The sequence below is a fragment of the Natator depressus genome, chromosome 3 (genome assembly GCF_965152275.1).
Source record: "Natator depressus isolate rNatDep1 chromosome 3, rNatDep2.hap1, whole genome shotgun sequence".
NCBI lineage: Eukaryota > Metazoa > Chordata > Testudines > Cheloniidae > Natator > Natator depressus.
In genome coordinates this window covers 181374001-181393420 of record NC_134236.1, presented here as the reverse complement: position 1 = coordinate 181393420, position 19420 = coordinate 181374001, and the positions used below count along the sequence as shown (strand labels likewise).

Genomic DNA, 19420 nt, shown 5'->3' with positions numbered 1-19420 from the left:
CTAACAGGGTAGCTGGATGTGATAGCTATAGTTAAGATTGCCTATGACTTTCCATTGTAAGACCCTATTTTCTGTTGCTTATAACTTTGCCAAACTTTAACCATTTGGGCAAAAATTTTCCAAACCAGGTTTTTGCCTCATGCTCTGTGTGGTGTATTTTTTGTGTACACAAGTGTTTTGGAGAGGGGAGAAGTGTGAAGGGTCACATCAGTAACAGTTATGTTGCTATTTCCAAGAATGAGGGTAGGGAATAATATATTTAACATTAGCAAAATATATCTGTATGTTATAATCATATCTGTTTCTTTGAGAGGGTCTAGAGAGTCCTTTGCTTTGGAGCACGGTCTGGCAGTTTGGCAAAGGGATCTCTCTAGTATTGGAAAGGTGCTTTTTGCTGTCCCTCTGAAAATCTGCCCAAATTTGTTCAAGTTAGAAGTCTCAGGGAACTGCCAAGTGCACATGCTCCATAGAAGCTTGTTGGAGTTTGGTAGTTAAATTCTCCTTACATTCCATCTGCACTGAGCATACTCCATCCTCAAACACTGCACTGAGTATGCTTCTCCCCACAGACCATGCTGAGCAAACTCTAGATGAGGTCTGCAGAACTGTCCCTGTGAATGTTCCTCCCGGCTGACTGGGACCACTCTGATTTGCGGGCATTGTAACTGAGACCAGGAAAACTATCTCCCTTGTGATTTCCCCTTGCTGACAGCTAGGCAGGAGGAAAGAGGAGGAAGAAACCACCTGACTAGAATGCAAAGAGGTGAGAAAGAGAAGAAGGGCAGGAGCAGACAGGTGAAGGCTAGGAGTAAAGGGTAACAACTTATTCCTGTGCTTAAAGGGTTGAGGTCTATGCTTAGACCTAAAGGTTCCAGTAGTCCTGCTGATGATCTACGTGGGGGTCAATATGGTTCCACGTGACAGGGTTTCTGCTTTTTAAGTTTGCCTTTAAGCTTAAGAAGTTACTTACAAAAAAACTTCATTAACAGAGAACATTAAAGTTGCAAACTCAAGCACTCAAAAATTAGGAAATGCCACATTTAAGGTTACCGATGCAACCTTAATTTTGCCCCCTTCTGTGTACACATTATAATATATAATTACACTGTCACATACTATTGTTTTGAGAGGACCCCTGTCTCTTCCAATGGAGGGATAGAGCTTCCAGGATGGAGAAAAGATATACCTCAGGGCACACTTTAAATCCTAACAAATTTGAGCTCTTATGGACCAAGGGACGAAGAGAGTTTCAAAGGTGTGGGCCCCAATGGAGATGCCTTGAGAGCTGCCCCCTCTCTCTTATACCAGCAACAGGGCTCAAACTCAGCTGCCTCCACTGACCACAACTCTGGCAGCATGTCATGAGGAGAGAGATGGAGTAGGCTGCTGGCCTGTCTCACAGCCAGGAAGGTCTAACACCATACTCAAAGTCTATTCAGGCTCTTCCTTCAGGACACAGTTTTATTCTTCCACTACAAAACAACACATCAAAGCTATTCCCCCGACCCACGCAGACTGCAGGGGCCTAGAGATGTTCCCCCTTGCTTCTCTTTCACCTCCTGTAGGGTCTGTCACAGGCATCCAGCTGTTTCCCATAGCGCCTTCCTTCAACTAAACTCAGAACATTAATAGGTAAAAAGCTTAACGTCTTAAAATCAACCTTTATTGAATCTTCAATGTAGGTTTTGTGGAGCTATTGAGATTTTACTATGGGATAAAGTAAGAGGAAGGGGTTTGGAGCAAAACTCTGTCACTACACTGATCATAACAGAAGGGAGCTCTCCCTCCTCTCCGTGGCTTGGGTAAGTATATCTCCCCCAGAGCTCCCCCTCCTCCTGAGCTGATGCAGAGAGTGCTCTCCCTTTTGTCTTTTTAACCACTGGGTTCTACAAAGCTGTCATTGCGCTCCCTATCCTACCAAAACCCAAGAGGTAATTTGAGTCCCAAGCTGCTGTTGATGTTACAATACAGTTTGTTGCCATAGCCAAGAGGCGATACAGTGGCCAAATGAAGTCAAGTAGAGAAAATAGTGGATCTTACCGGATTTTTAAGTGCAATATTTAATACTTTTGTTTGACACACACTTGAAGGTCACATAACTTGTGACCTGACAGTCCTAGACACACTTTGACAGACCATTACAATTCTTTCAAGAGCAGTGAACTTTACCAAGCATGATTCTGAACCAGTGTTTCTAGGCTCTACAAAGAGTGGATATAGAACACCACAAAGAACCTGTAGATACCACAGTCTGAGCACTTAATTGTGTCTCTCTCTCCCCGAGTCCTTCCTAAAATATAACCCTGGAATACCATTGCACCATCTCTTAGCAGCCTCCAGTATTGCACTGAAATTTATCAATACAGTAAATCATTTCACTTCACACAACAAGCTTCCTTTAAACCAAGATCAATAGCAACTAGCTGCAATCTGCCATAAAAAGCTTGCATTTATGACCCCTCTTCACTCCCTTTCACAATATCGAAGGACATCAGAGAATCACAGCTTGTGAGGTTAGGTTAGGAAATATCTTTACAATTGTGTTTAATGTTAAAAGAAACTAATGCAAAGATATGTTCAAAACACAAGGCTTTAAATAATACAGTAACTAGATCATAAAATTTTTAGAGATAGACAGAGAAAGTATTGTTTGGATCCAAATTAGGCTGAGATGAGGGTTTGGAACCAGATACAATGGAAGGAATTGAACTGTTCACAAGGTCAGCTGTATTCACAAGGTTTCACAAGAAATGAAAATAGGTCACTTTTATCTTTGATTATGATTGAAGGGACAGGTTCAAATATTGGAATCCCAGCCAAAATACAAAGAGATTGGATCAGGGGTTCTCATTTTTGCCCATCTCTAGAAATCTTGATGTGACATTTGTGATGGATTTATGGCTGATGATATTTACCTCTTTGAGACAGCCCATAAAGTTGTTACTGACTGGTGACCCGGGTAGGTCTGCTGTGCTAGGACTGCCACCAACATAGAAAAAGTCATCAGAACCCAGCATGGTGTAGTCTTCTTGCGTGTAGCCCGTAGTAGTCAGAATTCCATCCACTGATATTGTCACCTAGATAACAAAGCACAGGGAAAGGACACGCTATACTCAGACCTACATACTGCAGTCCTGGGATATGCCTGGTTTTGAGACATAAGGCGGAACCCATTTTCATGTCTGTTTGAGGTTTAGTCTTGGATTCTAGTCAACTACCCCTAGGAGCTCTAACTAGTTAAAGAGTTTTCTGATTGTTGAACTAGTGTCAGCATATACCCTATTGCAACTCAAAAGTTATTTAGCAGACACAAAAATGGTGTTAGTAGAATGCTTCCTAAGTTAGTTTAGCTGGTGTACATATTAGTAAGTTTAGTAGTCTGTCATTGACTAATAAAAACGTGCACCTTGTTAACATAAAAGGCACAAGCTTTTTTCAGCACCATCACTATTTGCACTATATAACAGCAGTTATTAACCATGCAAGAGCTTAATTCCATGCCAAAGAAAAGAAAAACAGCAAAACAATCTGTGTAAGCAGCACACTCTGATGTGCACATGCAGGAAAGAGTATCAGAAAAAAAGAAAGGAAAGAAAATAAGGAACAAAAAGAACCAAACTGCTTGTGATGAAGTAAAGATGTATGAATGTGGCATTTCCATCATTCCCAGTCCAAGTCTCCATGCCATGCATTATGAATGGTTAGAAACTGGCTGAGCCAGCAATCACTCAGGCCAGCCACAATTTAGCCTTATCCTTTGTTAGTTAACCACAGCTTGATGCAAACGTTCGTAATGTTAAAGATGCCCCTACATGTGAATTAAAAAACAATTTGACAGGAACAGGTAAAAATAAGGAGGTCAACAACAGATGAAAAGAAGGAGTTAAAAGTAAGCAGAAGAGTACCAACCGCAGTTCCTTTTTTGTTAATGATGTCTACAGTTAAAAGAAAGAAAGAAAACACACGGCAAACCCAAAATAAGAAACAATTAGAATGATATCTACCGAACAATGTAGTTTGTTTACCATAGCGTGTCCAATGCCTGAGTGCTTTGTGGAGAAGGGGGGAGAAAGGAAATTAAAAACTGTGAACAGAATAACGATTGTTACTTAAAAAATATGATGGTCACTACCATGTTAGTACATTATTTGGTTCAGGTAACGGTTAGTAGAATGAAACATTCCATGAATGACATGTTAGTTATTAAGCATGTTAGTAACATAGAAAAAGGGCAAAAAAATTTTACAAGAAAAAAAGCAGACTAACAAATATGCCTCCAGAGAGGTAAGAGCAGTTGTATTTCCTGCAAATATATTTCAGAACTTTTCAGCTCTCATCTAAACAGACATACGGTAATGTTCCCTTCATCTTCCTTCCATTGAATGCAGCTGACAGACACTCAAAATGGCTAAAGGGATCAAAATGCCTAAAGCTCATCAGCTGACCACTGCTTGCCCTGAATCCCAAACTGTTTCCCCAGCAAATTAGTAGAAATTAGTGTATATCCCCTACTGCTCAATTTTTAAATATTTTTATTATTTTTTTATTTGGTTGTTTCAACAGCACCCAAGGACTCCCTCTCAACTCCAAAACGTCTTTCGGTCATATTGATGGACTTTAGGGTCACAGTTTACTGCAATGAAACAAAGCAAAGAACCTGACACATAGAATGAGTAGAATGGATTTCTGCAACTACCTCTCTGAACATGCACCTATTTTACGTCTCTGTTTGGCAAGTGAAAGGAAGCCTCTCCCCTTTCCCCCACTTTAATCTTCCAATTTACAGGTTTGTCTGATGACATGAGCAAAGGCAAATCTAGAAAGTGGGTCCCTTGCAGCCTCTTTCAAAGAACTCTCCACATTTGTTGTAGTTAGCAATAATTTAAAACTAAATATAGATTATATAGTATGCAAATACAATTCTTGTAGCTATGCTGTTTTAGAAAGTTAAACACTTTAATGTGTTGATGCATGTGTAACCCAAAATTATACATAATTGTAAAATCTTAAGGGTTACTTTTTAAAATTCCATTTGGTTATTTCACTCTCTTGCACTATAATTCCAAATTAACTGTGACCTGTCTAGCTTGCTATTAACAAAACCAGAAAAGTAATAGCTAAACAATTTTAGAAAAGGGAAAAAAAGAGGTTAGATGGATTAGTTAACAGCGCCACAAGAAAGGGCTGTTTTGGTTAAGGGAAACCAAAGATATTCCCATCAAGCTGCAACTGTTTAGAGAAACAACAGATATGTTAAGGATATTGATTTAAGATAAGCATGTAGGGCAGTAAAAAATATATATAGCATTTAACAGAATTACACATTTTAGTACCAATAAAGTATCATTGAATACCCATCCCAAACCCCAAAACATTACTATACATAACATTTTAATGCCACATGTGTGCATACACTGTATATATATATATAGTATGCACATATGTGGCATTAATATATGTAATAAATAAGTTTATATAGTGTATACACATACTTGGAATTTCATTCTATCCCCCAAGGATTAACTACCAAAATACAAAATGACCCCAATATAGACATGCATTTTACTAATGAATTGTAGCCTACAAGGTTTTGTTGTTGTTGTTGCTGTTTTTCTTCAGTTAGACGTGGCTATGAGACAGAAAATGCCACCAAAAATGTATGAGGGTTATTTTGAGAATGAATCTACTGCCCACTTTTTTGAGGGGGGGGAAATAGATTAAAATTTCTTTAAACTAAAGAGCTGTGATTCAGCTATAGAAATATATGCCCTGTGGACAATTATCAGCATGTAATAGTGACTAATAAAAAACTGTAAGGGCAGAAAATTGTACAAGAAAAATATGTGCATGATACCTGAAGTCTTTTGAAATATCTGACTGTAATACTGTCTCATTTAAACAGCCTCTTGCCCCCACTACTTTCTAGATATGCCCCTGCTCAAGTGTGGCAGGAATATCCCTGTGTGTGTAAATAAAAAGGTATTTTTAAATGCCAACTAAACATCCAATGTCACGCTATTCAGATTTCAAAGCATCACACATTTAGCTGTAGCAGAAACAGTCAGTTATTCTTGTATCCATTGTACTGTTACCTGACGCAGATTCCTGGTTACTTTCACATCATGCCAGGCATTGTCATTAAATTTCCCATTCACAGGTTCCACCAGTGCTTCAAAGGCCCCTGAGCCCAAATTAATGACCAACGAGACAGCTCCATTTTTCAGTGCAAGATTGACATAATCAGCTGATTTTCCTGTATGAAGCATTAGTCCATTCCTCTGAAGAGTTTTAAATGACAGAGTTATTTCATCACTGCTGCTCTGTATGGGATTCTGGGACAAATCATAGCAGAAATATTCCGATCCCTTGAATGTTGCAATATATTCTTCTTTTCCTGACAAATAAAAGGAAAAAAGATTTAAAATCCCTGGAATTAAAAAAATAAAATTCATGAAAAGCAGCCTTTTTTGTAATTAACTTTAGTGTCATCAACAATAAATATTATATCACACAGAGTACTGTGTGTTTACAATGCTTAAAATCCATTAAGAAGCCAACAAAAACAGACCAATCAAGCATTTCATTCAAATTAAATTACTTTTCTAAGGTCTTCTCTATACAGGGACACCCCAGAAAGCTAAAGTGAATCAACAAAAGTTGTGAAGTCAATTCACATAAATTAAAGTACATTAAACCCTCTTGCGTATGCTTTCATTCAGGAGGGAAGTGGCCTTAGTTCACTCTGACTTAATCCTCCCAAGAGGATTCACCTTAACTTTTCTGAATGTCTCTTTGCAGACAAGCCCTAAGTATTACTGAAGGAACTTACAGTGGCCATGTCTATACTGGGGAAACAGTATCAGGTTAGATTATGTTAATGCCATTTGACTAATTTTGAACACAACCAAGCACCTAGCATACAAAGAGACAAGCTATGTTCAGAAACACATTTGCTTGGTTAAATGTTAAGATCTTCCCCACGACCAGGTACCAAGCTTTTAAACATGACTGTCCTTGTTCACACTAAAGGCAAAATTGTGTTTAACATCATGCTAGTGAAGATATGTTAGGGAACACGTTTTCTAGAATGAATTTCCGCAGTGCAGACAATATCTTAGAGAAAAAAATATCATGCACTTCTAAGGTACTATTCATTCACTCTACTAGAAACTATGGTGGGATCTTGGCCTTGTTAAAATCAATGGGACTTGTGACATGGATTTAATTAGAGACAGAATTTCATGCTATGATTCTCTACTCCTTTTCCCCTTGTAAAGTCATTTACACCTGTTCAAAGTTAGTTCAAAGCAGGTGTAAAACAACTCATTGTCTAAATGAGAGCAGAAGTCTAATATGGTAACGTTTTAAATCCACTTTGCACCAGTTGCAATGCAGTGGAAAAACAGGTTCAGAAGGTTTAACATTGTTTGCCATATCAAGCCAGTCCCTTTTACTTCAATGACAAATTGTCATTTGTACTCCAAAATTCCTTCAGAGAAGACCCTAATATATCTCAACAGGCTAGGTGTATGATACGGAGGAGAAAAGAATAATTTCCTTCTCAAGAGAAAAATCTCACTTTAAAAAAAACCTACCTGGGATTGGACACCATACTTTCTAAAGGGAGAAGTCTGCAGTAATCAAAGGAAATGCTTTCACTGTTCTGGTGCTATAGTAACAGATGGTTTGGCTACCTCTTACAACACCAGGAAAGGCCAATTGCATCACAGGAGGTAATACAATGCAATTTAAAACTCTCCCCACCATTCTTCCACTTTGCCATTACATAAACACATAAACATTTACTATTATTTGGGGGAGAGGAGTGGCTCTCAAGAGAAGTCTCACAGAGGCTGCACATTAGCTATTCACTTTGATGGCCTATCAGCTTCAAAACAAAACAATATTTGCACCTATATAGAACCTTCTATCCAGAGTTCTCAAATAACTTTATTAAAGTTAATTAACTTAGCTTCACAAGACATCTGTGGGGCAGGTATCACCCGCTTTTGTAGATAAAACCTGTAACACAGAGTGATTAAAGGCCAAACTTGTGTTTGCATTGCCTAACTGTAGAGTCCTAAGATTGGGGTTTCATTTTTTCTGAAAATTAGGTTCTAAGTGAGCTGCCCAAGTACATACAGGAAGTCTGTGGTAGAGCCAGAAATTGAAGCTGAGTCTCAGGACTCCCTGTTCTGTGCCTACCCCATAATACTGTCCTTCCTCCCATAGATAAATACAGCTGGCACGTCCCACACATTCTTTTACAAAAGACCAGCTTTGACTAGGTCATTCAGTAGTTCATTTGGAGCTCAGGATGGTGCAGTGGTTAGGGTGTTAGAACTTGAGGGATCGAGGTTCAATTTCCTGCTGCATGATCAACTTTCTCTGGGGCCTTGGGCAAATCACTTAGGGCTAGACTCACAAACCAAACTAGGCCTAACATTTAGGCACCTAAAAAATTGCTGGGATTGATAAAACCTGGGTTAGACATCTTGGCTCTCTATACAATGAATGGGGGAGAGGTAGGCACCTCCAAATGGAATTCACAAAAGCCAGCACACTCGGAAGCTCCTGCCTATGGTAGCCAATGGGAGACATAGAGGAGAAGGCCTAAGTCCTGCCCTTCTTAGAATCATAGAATCATAGAATATCACGGTTGGAAGGGACCTCAGGAGGTCATCTAGTCCAACCCCCTGCTCAAAGCAGGACCAATCCCCAATTAAATCATCCCAGCCAAGGCTTTGTAAAGCCTGACCTTAAAAACTTCTAAGGAAGGAGATTCTACCACCTCCCTAGGTAACGCATTCCAGTGTTTCACCACCCTCCTAGTGAAAAAGTTTTTCCTAATATCCAATCTAAACCTCCCCCACTCCCCCACTTGAGACCATTACTCCTTGTCCTGTCCTCTTCTACCACTGAGAATAGTCTAGAACCTTCCTCTTTGGAACCACCTCTCAGGTAGTTGAAAGCAGCTATCAAATCCCCCCTCATTCTTCTCTTCTGCAGACTAAACAATCCCAGTTCCCTCAGCCTCTCCTCATAAGTCATGTGTTCCAGACCCCTAATCATTTTTGTTGCCCTTCGCTGGACTCTCCAATTTTTCCACATCCTTCTTGTAGTGTGGGGCCCAAAACTGGACACAGTACTCCAGATGAGGCCTCACCAATGTCGAATAAAGGGGAACGATCATGTCCCTCGATCTGCTGGCTATGCCCCTACTTATACATCCCAAAATGCCATTGGCCTTCTTGGCAACAAGGGCATACTGTTGACTCATATCCAGCTTCTCGTCCACTGTAACCCCTAGGTCCTTTTCCGCAGAACTGCTGCCTAGCCATTCGGTCCCTAGTCTGTAGCGGTGCATGGGATTCTTCCGTCCTAAGTGCAGGACTCTGCACTTATCCTTGTTGAACCTCATCAGATTTCTTTTGGCCCAATCCTCCAATTTGTCTAGGTCCCTCTGTATCCTATCCCTACCTGCCACCATATCTACCACTCCTCCTAGTTTAGTATCATCCGCAAATTTGCTGAGAGTGCTATCCACACCATCCTCCAGATCATTTATGAAGATATTGAACAAAACTCGCCCCAGGACCGACCTTTGGGGCACTCCACTTGATACCGGCTGCCATCTAGACATGGAGCAATTGATCACTACCCGTTGAGCCCGACAATCTAGCCAACTTTCTACCCACCTTATAGTGCATTCATCCAGCCCATACTTCTTTAACTTACTGACAAGAATACTGTGGGAGAGTATGTCTATACTACAATGCAAGCCTGTGCTTGAGTCTGGGCTCAAGCCTAACCCTCCCTTGCATCTATCCTCCAATTATGCTAATCCAGGGCTCAGTCCAATGGTCCCAAGTCCCTACAGGGTTGGTGGGTCCAAGTTCAAGTTAAAACAGGGACTAGGGTCCGAGTCCTATTGCTTTGCAGCATAGACGCAGCCGTGCTTGACTCTGGTCCTGGAAGTCAGCCGGAAGTATCCCAGAATTCCGTGGGGCAACTTCCTTAGTCCTCTCTATCCCAACAATCTGCAGCCCACTCTATTGAAAATGGAAGTCACCCCCCTTTGCGAATGGCATCAGCTCAGGAAAGTGTTGTTAACCCATTCTCTTCTGATCACTGATCTGATCTCTCCTTCTGTCCAGTTGAGAGGTGGCAGATCTCTGCTCAAATCCCTTTTTCCTCTCAGGTGGAGGGGGGAATTGATCTAATGGTATCCCACATCTCTGCTGAGTACCGTAATCACTGGGATAAAAATTATGAGGGAGATCCTCATCCAGCTCGCCTTCCTTGGTGGGAGGGGCATTTTATGTATTTCACCTATTGGGCCTGATCCAGTAGGTGGGCATGGAGCCCACAGATGAGTTAGGCAGAGGAATGCCAATCTTTCCCCCATTTGTACATCTCTCTGGTGCTTAAGCATCATGCTGCCCGGTGTGGGTCTGCACTGTACACGCATACAGGTAGAAGTGTGGGAATTTACACTGCAAAAATTTAGGAAGAAAGTGAGTTTATGTGCCTATGCTTCAGAAGCTGCTGAGGTGGCCTGTGTGAATCCCAATGGGGCCTTATTCTGGGATTTAATCACTGAAGTGGCAGTTAGGTTATCTAAGTCCCTTTGTAAATCTAGCCCTTAATCTCTTTGTGCATCAGTTCTCCACCTGTAAAGCAGGGATACTACTACTTGCCTACCGAACATTGGTGTCAAGAGGATAACTACATTCCAGATTGTGAGGTGCTCAGATACTACAGTAATAGCAACTATAAAAAATAGGTTTCAGAGTAGCAGCCGTGTTAGTCTGTATTCGGAAAAAGAAAAGGAGTACTTGTGGCACCTTAGAGACTAACAAATTTATTTGAGCATAAGCTTTCGTGAGCTACAGCTCACTTCATCGGATGTGTTCCTTACACCTCACTTCATCGATGAAGTGAGCTGTAGCTCACGAAAGCTTAAGCTCAAATAAATTTGTTAGTCTCTAAGGTGCCACAAGTACTCCTTTTCTTTTTATAAAAGATAGGTAGGTTTGGCTCATTTCCTGTCCCAGTGTGGGTGATACAGACTCACTGTCTCACTGTATAGATCAAGGAAGAAGCAAAATTTTGTTACATATTGGTCATTGTCTGCAGAAATAAGGAGGCAAACCAAATCCCATGTGTTGATGGACAAGTCCTACAAGGACATGAGTAAGGGCATGAGGATCCATCTGAAGCTCATGCATATTTCTGGTTATTGTGTACACAGCAGAATCCTCTCCAAGGCTAATTTTGCCTTCATGGAAAGCCTTTCTCAAATATGGAGTCAGATCTACATAGTATGAACTTCCAAACTGGGCATAATATTTCCTCCATTTCAGACAGATACCATTTGATTGTGTTTGTCACACTGGTTGCTTCCTATGCCAGGCATTCACTGAGAAATGCATCATGAAATAGGTGGTTTTGGTAAGAAAAAATATGTGCAGGGCTATAAAGCCCAGAGAGTTAATACATCCATACAGGAAGCCCAAATCACCTTCATGGACAAGGGCTAACAGTCAATACGAATGGGAATGATCACCTGAAAAGGAGGACCCTATCACAACTGGACCTGCCATCATCCCTATGGATGCAGACTTTGTGCCGAGAACATCAGCCTGAGAGAACTGGGGACAGCAACATTATTCTTTCTCTTCAGAGTCCAGAGAATCTCCTGGGTAAGGTGTATGGGACCAGATACAGTCAGGGCAGATTTTACAAAGACTACCTGTCTCTTATGTATACTTCTGTTTGCATGTTCCATAAAGTTGTGCGTATAGTGCTCAGACTGGCAAATAAATTGATCCCATGCAAGATGTGGATATAAGATGAACAAATTTTTTAATAAATATTTTACATAATTATCAGAAGTTTCCATTTATTACTTTACAGTTTCTACATCATTCACCTTTTCCTTTAATTTATTTGCTTTTTTATTTACTTGTATCAAAACATTCATCAAGGTGGATTTCACCCAGGACAAAACATATTTAAGTCCAAACAGCTACTAACATCTGAACACATTTTGGCTGCAATGAACTTTACAGGTCTAACATCTAGCACAGCCTCTCTTTCAACCTCACCTTTGAGCTCAATTTTTCTTCAGTTATACAACTGCAACCCTTACTCGCTGAACAAGTGAAATTACTTCAATGGAAGTTGAACTCATGTCACCCAGTGGAGAACATATTTTGCCTTCAGATACTCCTAGAGCTTCAATGTGGAGGGGCTTCATAGGAGAAACGGAAGGGAAAATTTGTCCTTTTGTACCTCTTTAACTAATACCTCTAATCTGTGGCATACCCAAAGTGCAGTAAGTAAGAAGAGCACAAACTAAGTCTGCCCACACCTAGCCTAGTGTGTCAGACACAGGTGATAAGAAGAGAGGACATTACAGTTGGTGAAGCAGCAATGGGAGGGGTTTACACTTTCTCCAGGAACTAACATTCTGGACTTTGTAACCAACCTACAAAACACCCTCCAAACCTCTTTAGCCCTTGCTAAAGAAAACCTACAGGATGCTCAAAAAGAGCAAAAAGCCTGGTATGATAAACATGCCAGACAGCGTTCCTTAAAAGTAGGGAAACAGGTCATGGTCTTAAAGGCGCTCCAGGCCCATGAAATGGAAGTGTCGTGGGAAGGGCCATTCATGGTCCAGGAGCACCTGGGAGCTGTTAATTATCTCATAGCATTCCCCACCTCCAACTGAAAGCCTAAGAGGTACCATATTAATTCTCTAAAGCCCTTTTATTCCAGAGAATTAAAGGTTTGTCAATTTACAGCCCAGGGAGGAGACAACGCTGAGTGGCCTGAAGGTGTCTACTACGAAGGGAAAAGTGCTGGTGGCGTGGAAAAGGTGAACCTCTCCATGACCCTTGGGCATATGCAGTGACAGCAGATCCAGGAGCTGTGCACTAGCTATGCGCCGACGTTCTCAGCCACCCCAGGACTGACTGAACGGGCATACCACTCCATTGACACAGGTAATGCTCACCCAATTAAAGTCCAACCTTACCGGGTGTCTCCTCAAGCTAAAACTGCTATAGAACGGGAGATCCACGATATGCTACAGATGGGGGTAATCTGCCCACCTGGCAGTGCATGGGCATCTCCAGTGGTTCTAGTTCCCAAACCAGATGGGGAGATACTTTTTGCGTGGACTACCGTAAGCTAAATGCTGTAACTCGCCCAGACAACTATCCAATGCCACGCACAGATGAACTATTAGAGAAACTTGGACAGGCCCAGTTCATCTCTACCTTGGACTTAACCAAGGAGTACTGGCAGGTACCACTAGATGAATCCGCCAAGGTGTTGTGGTTCAAATGTAAGACAGACAAAGCTTTAAGCAAGCAAGCAGGCTGGTCTGCCGTGTCGGCTTTCCACCCTCTCTTTTATTCTTCCTCCACTCATGCGCATTACATATTCCAACAGCAAAAGGAAACAGCAAAAGGAATAATATGACTTTGATTAATATTCTTATTTACCAGCTTCTATCTACTACATTCCTTGCTCTCGGGCCTTGAGCCCAGTCCGGGGAGGCTTCCCGCGGTTCATGTCCTCTGGGCGGCTTCCCATGGTTCATGTCCTTGGAAGGAGCAGTGTGTGCACTGCTCCTACACAACACTCAGGGTGTGCCCTGAATGTTTCCTAGTGCATGAACCCTGCATGAACCCTTCAGCCAAGGAAAAGTCAGCCTTCACCACACAGGTTGGGCTGTATGAATTTAATGTACTCCCTTTTCAGGCTGCAGAATGCACCCGCCACCTTCCAAAGACTTGTAGATGGTCTCTTAGCAGGATTGGGAGAATATGCCGTCGCCTACCTTGACAATGTGGCCATATTTTTGGATTCCTGGGCAGAACACCTGGAACATCTACAAAAAGTCTTTGAGCGCATAAGGGAGGCAGGACTAACTGTTAAGGCTAAGAAGTGTCAAATAGGCCTAAACAGAGTGACCTACCTTGGACACCAGGTGGGTCAAGGAACTGTCAACCCCCTACAGGTCAAAGTGGATGCTATCCAAAAGTGGCCTGTCCCAAAGTCAAAGAAACAGGTCCAATCCTTCTTAGGCTTGGCCGGTTATTACAGACAATTTGTACCGCAATACAGCCAAATCGCCGCCCCACTGACAGACCTAACCAAAAAGAAACAGCCAAATGCCATTCAGTGGACCGAAGAGTGTGAGAAGGCCTTTAACCAGCTTAAAGTGACACTCATGTCTGACCCTGTGCTAAGGGCCCCAGACTTTGACAAACCATTCCTAGTAACCACACATGCGTCCGAGCGTCGTGTGGGAGCAGTTTTAATGCAGGAAGGACCGGATCAAGAATTCCACCCTGTAGTGTTTCTCAGCAAGAAGCTGTCTGAGAGGGAAAGCAACTGGTCAGTCAGTGAAAAAGAATGTTACACCATTGTCTACGCTCTGGAAAAGCTACACCCATATGTTTGGGGATGGCGTTTCCACCTGCAAACCGACCATGCTGCACTATGGTGGCTTCATACCGCCACGGGAAATAACAAAAAAAATATTTGGTGGAGTTTAGCTCTCCAAGATTTTGATTTCGACATCCAACTCATCTCAGGAGCTTCTAAGAAAGTGGCTGATGCACTCTCCCGTGAAAGTTTCCCAGAATCAACTGGTTAAAATCGTCCTTGAGATGTGGGAAATATTATTAGTCTTTATGTACTTGGTAGTATATTTAGAGGTGCATGTGTCTTATTAACTCTGTTTTCTCATAGAGCTTCAGGAAGAAATCCCAGCCAGTGTTTCACCCTATCTGTGATTTGGGGGGCGTGTCATAAATATAAAGGGAAGGCTAAACACCTTTAAAATCCCTCCTGGCCAGAGGAAAAACCCTTTCACCTGTAAAGGGTTAAGAAACTAGGATAACCTCTCTGGCACTTGACCAAAATGACCAATGAGGAGAGAAGATACTTTCAAAGCTGGAGGAGGAAGAAACAAAGTCTGTGTGTTCTTTTTTTCCAGGAACAGAAAAGGAATGGAGTCTTAGAATTTAGTAAGTAATCTAGCTAGATATGTGTTAGATTCTGTTTTGTTTAAGTGGCTGATAAAATAAGCTGTGCTGAATGGAATGTAGGTTCCTGTTTTTGTGTCTTTTTGTAACTTAAGGTTTTGCCTAGAGGGATTCTCTATGTTTTGAATCTAATTACCCTGTAAGGTATTTACCATCCTGATTTTACAGAGGTGATTCTTTTACTTTTTCTTCTATTAAAATTCTTCTTTTAAGAACCTGATTGCTTTTTCATTGTTCTTAAGATCCAAGGGTTTGGGTCTGTGTTCACTTATGCAAATTGGTGAGGATTTTTATCAAGCCTTCCCCAGGAAAGGGGGTGTAGGGTTTGGGAGGATTTTTGGGGGAAAGATGTTTTCAAGCGGGCTCTTTCCCTATTATATATTTGTTAGATGCTTGGTGGTGGCAGCAATAAAGTCCATGGGAAAAAAGTAATAGTTTGTACCTTGGGGAAGTTTAACCCAAGCTGGTAAAAATAAGTTTCGAGGGTTTTTCATGCAGGTCCCCACATCTGTACCCTAGAGTTCAGAGTGGGGAAAGAACCTTGACTCCCTTCTTTAAATATACAAGACTAAATCTAAATTTAATGGCATTTTCCTTGAGGAAGAAAATAAAAAGCCAAATCAGCAACTTTACACCTCATTATTGGAAAAAGCAGCTTGAATTGTCATTGGAAAGGTCAAATAAATGCAGCCAGGACTGACAAACATCTATTTAATGTGTCCCATCGGAGACCTTTCAGTAAAATCACTGAACGTAATTCTCTGAATTCTTATTCTTTTGCAGCTTCTTCCTCAATCAATACCACAATGGATTATGCACTCAACAGAACTCAGTTTGGGTTTCTGAATTTGTTCCCATTCCTTGAGTTTTCTATAATGAATTCTGTAGCACTTCCGGGTAATGACATCAATGATCAGACGCTAACAATAGATAGTCTTAATAATTTTTGTTCAACTGCACTTATACAGCTTTACAGGAATATCACGATTCCTCCCTCCGTGTAACAAAGTACATACCGTGTTATCCTTTGTATGTGTTCTGAATCAAAATCAACGAATGTGGGGCTGGGTGTTTTTTGATGGCTGCTTTTTTTTAAACATTTTGAGCCAGTGATGAAGATGCATTATATGGAGGATGAAGCAGTGTCAATGTCTTAACATCCATCATCTAATTTTCCTGAGTGTCGGAAGTGCAAGACACAATATAATGGTGTAAGGTCCTTTTCCCAGATCCTTCCTTGGGGCACCCAAATGTTCCTGGTCACTGGGCTTGGTGTTCCAGTTATAAGGCCATAAACCTAGAATATAACTCTACTCATAGCTCCAAAGTTACAAGTAAATACAGTGAATATTTTATGTTCATGTGTGAAGCAAAAAATGTGTGTTAAAACCAGTTAGGCTTAATTACAAAATAAATTGCATATTTTTGGAAACAGTTGCTGCAAGAATAATGATGTGACAGCTGCTAAATAGCATTACTGTTGCAGAACTTCACACCTTTAAGTAAAAAAGAACAAATCTTATCTGTTCCTCTCATGGATTAAATCTTCAGTCTTTCTTTTTTTGTCAGTAACTACAGCAGGATGCACTTCTGTCCACTAGCCTAACAAATAGCACCCTCTGAAACAGTGAGAGCTGCCATGCCTGTTTACACTGCTGCACTCCCCACAGAGGTTCTAACAAGTTAGGGTAGATTTAGTTTGAAGGCAGAACTAAATAATATGTGTGACAATGAAGCTTTTTGCTGAAAGGGGCTCTGTAACCTTCTTTATGCCAGCAGATGACCGAAATAAGGCAGGACTGAACCTTACCCAGTAGCTGATTTATGATGTTGACTTTCATTGATGTAATAAGAATGTTCTGATATATACGTTTCGGGAAAATAATGAAGTATGTGATAGCAGAAATTGTTTGCAAATCTAACTAATCCTGCTTCTTGTGCTATTTCACTTTTCTTAAAGCATGGACCAGAATAGGATTCCATATTTGTTAACAGATCATTAATGAATTGCCTTGATGTGAAATCAGGGTGGATAAAGATCAATGATTTTTTTTAAAAAATCAAAAAAAATCTGATTTTTTTAATTTAAAGAGGATTTTTTTATTTAAATTGGATTGTTTTGGTAAAATGCTTTTTGAGGAAAAAAACTATCTCAAGATAGTTTTAATTAAGATACATTATAGCTCAAAGATATCTCATCATGGAATAGGGATTATAAATGCTAATTCTATAGTATGAGACAATATATTCATGTAATGTTTAAGAAAAGTTTTGTAAATGAGTTCCAATAGTTCATGGATTAGGGACCCAATCTTATGGGTTCCAGGGGCTTCTGTATAGATTATTTAGGTTAATCTTTCTATCTACCCAATGGGACTCAGTCTAGAAGATACCATCAGAGATGCTTAGTTTGCAGTTCCAAACTGGATTTGTGTCTCTAGAGATAACATGCCTGTTGTCATAAATATAAAGGGAAGGGTAAACATGTTTAAAATCTCTCCTGGGCAGAGGAAAACCCCTTTCACCTGTAAAGGGTTAAGAAGCTAGGATAACCTCGCTGGCACCTGACCAAAATGACAAATGAGGAGACAAGATACTTTCAAAAGCTGCACTGGGCCCACTGCCCAGGGTCCCCTCTTGCTCTCCCCAGCTGCTCACCGCACCCGGCTCCAGACTGCCCCAGCCCCAGCCCTCTGCCTCAGCTCCAGCTCCACTCTGCCTCAGCACTGGTGCTGCTCTGCCTCCAGCTCCCTGGGCTGCTTCTCTGGCCCCTGTGGCTCTGGTTGCTACAGCTCTCTTCCCAGCACAAGTCTGCTCTGTGGGCTGCTTCTGTAACTCTGCTGCTCAGTTCAGCTTGGGCCCCTGCTTTCTCCTTAGCTCGGCCCCACTCTATCTGACCCAGGCAATTCCAGCTCACTCAGAGGACGGGACTCCCCCCCCCCCCCCGGTCTCCTGACTTCCTGATTAGCCTGCCCGCCCTGTCAATCAGACTGACCTGGAGCACTGGCCTCTTCCCATTGTTCCTGGGGACTGTCAGTTTCAGGGTCCTGATTTCCCACTGACCCTTCCCCTTTCTTTTTGTTACTGGGAGCTAGCCAACCAAAACACCCCCACTGAGTTTTAGTAAGGGGACAGCAGTCCCCTTATATACTGATTTACACTGGTATGAAATCCTAATCAGGCCCACAGGTTCTGCTTCATTGGTTTCATTTTTAATTCAGGGTTTTACCAATTAAGGGCTGGCTGAAAGATTATTGGAAGGTTAGCAAACAGAGGAGTGGGACGGTAAGTGGCAACTCAAATGTCATATCATGTGGCTTTGGCATTCTCACAGACTCTTTCCTGGAGTGAAATGAAACTTTTATTGCTACTCCAGTCCATCTTCAACTGCGGCCATAGCAGCAACCCCTCCAACTCTCGCAACCCCTCTTTCACAGCAGCTATTGCAGTTGTAGTGAACTCACAAATCTGAATTTTGTGTTTAATATTTAAGAGACAGGGGTTGGAAGCTTCAAAGTGGAGTATTTCTTCTGGAGGTCACCATAGTGTAAAGCAGACTTTGCGGAATCAACAACAGGGTCCTGAGTTTATAACTATATTACGCTTAGCTTTTATTAAACAAATGCTTACATGGGGGGGGGGGACTACAACAAACATGCCCATGAACACAGAGTCCTTTTACTTAACAATTTCTGTTCAGTGAACCTACAGTGCATCTGCATCAAAGTGTTGTCATTGGACCATATTCTGGTTAGTGTCATAATCACACATACACAGTGCAGAAGCAGCCCACAAATCCATGCAGATGCAAGACAAAACTGCATGTCGACCACTTGCAGTTTAAGGGGTGTACATAGAAACACACAGTCTGTTTTGTGATTCTTCAGAGAAGAGTCTCTGAGGTCTTGGTAGATAGCAAATTATGGCCAGCAACTTATGTTCTGTACTTCCAGTGCTGCTCCCGCAAGTTTTCTACCAGGTGGCTATGTGCAGCACCTGGAATTTGGCCTACCAAGCAAGTTTTTTCTAAGGAATTCCACACATGGTGGCCAAAGCCAGGCAGAATCACAAAAAGGAAAGGCCATGGCAGGAAAGAAAAATGTGAATTCTTACTCAAATAAGTCTTCAGTAATCTCAAGAAGAAACATGTTTTACTCTTGACTGGCAAGAAATTTGTTTAGAACTCATACAATATTAAAGACTACAGTATTATAGGTAGGGCTGTCGATTAATCACAGTTAACTCATGCGATTAACTCAAAAAATTATCTCAATTAAAAAAATGTGTCGTGATTAATTGCACTATTAAACAATAAAGTACCAATTGAAATATATTAAATATTTTTGGATGTTTTC

The 19420-nt window shown here is 41.3% G+C and overlaps 1 protein-coding gene and 1 long non-coding RNA gene across 25 annotated transcripts in view; one reads left to right on the top strand and one right to left on the bottom strand.

Moving 5' to 3' along the window:
• Positions 1-14397, top strand: part of LOC141985383 (uncharacterized) — a 66915-nt gene extending 52518 nt beyond the window's left edge. The window contains exons 3-4 of one of the 2 annotated variants that reach the window (XR_012638923.1): positions 12810-13010; positions 13774-14397. This is a non-coding gene — a long non-coding RNA (uncharacterized LOC141985383). Of the gene's footprint in view, positions 1-12809; positions 13268-13773 lie in introns of those variants that run through there. The other variant, XR_012638922.1, reaches the window with a different exon arrangement.
• The window catches only part of NRXN1 (neurexin 1), a 1220951-nt gene that overhangs the window by 771581 nt on the left and 429950 nt on the right, over positions 1-19420 (bottom strand). For 16 of the 23 annotated variants that reach the window (XM_074949428.1, XM_074949414.1, XM_074949409.1 and 13 more), the window contains 3 exons: positions 6093-6394; positions 4026-4049; positions 2916-3077 (listed from right to left, as the gene is read on the bottom strand). In XM_074949428.1, coding sequence (XP_074805529.1) covers positions 2916-3077; positions 4026-4049; positions 6093-6394 — 488 coding nt within the window. The remainder of the gene's footprint in view (positions 1-2915; positions 3078-4025; positions 4050-6092; positions 6395-19420) is intronic. The other 7 variants (XM_074949412.1, XM_074949426.1, XM_074949427.1 and 4 more) reach the window with 1 other exon arrangement.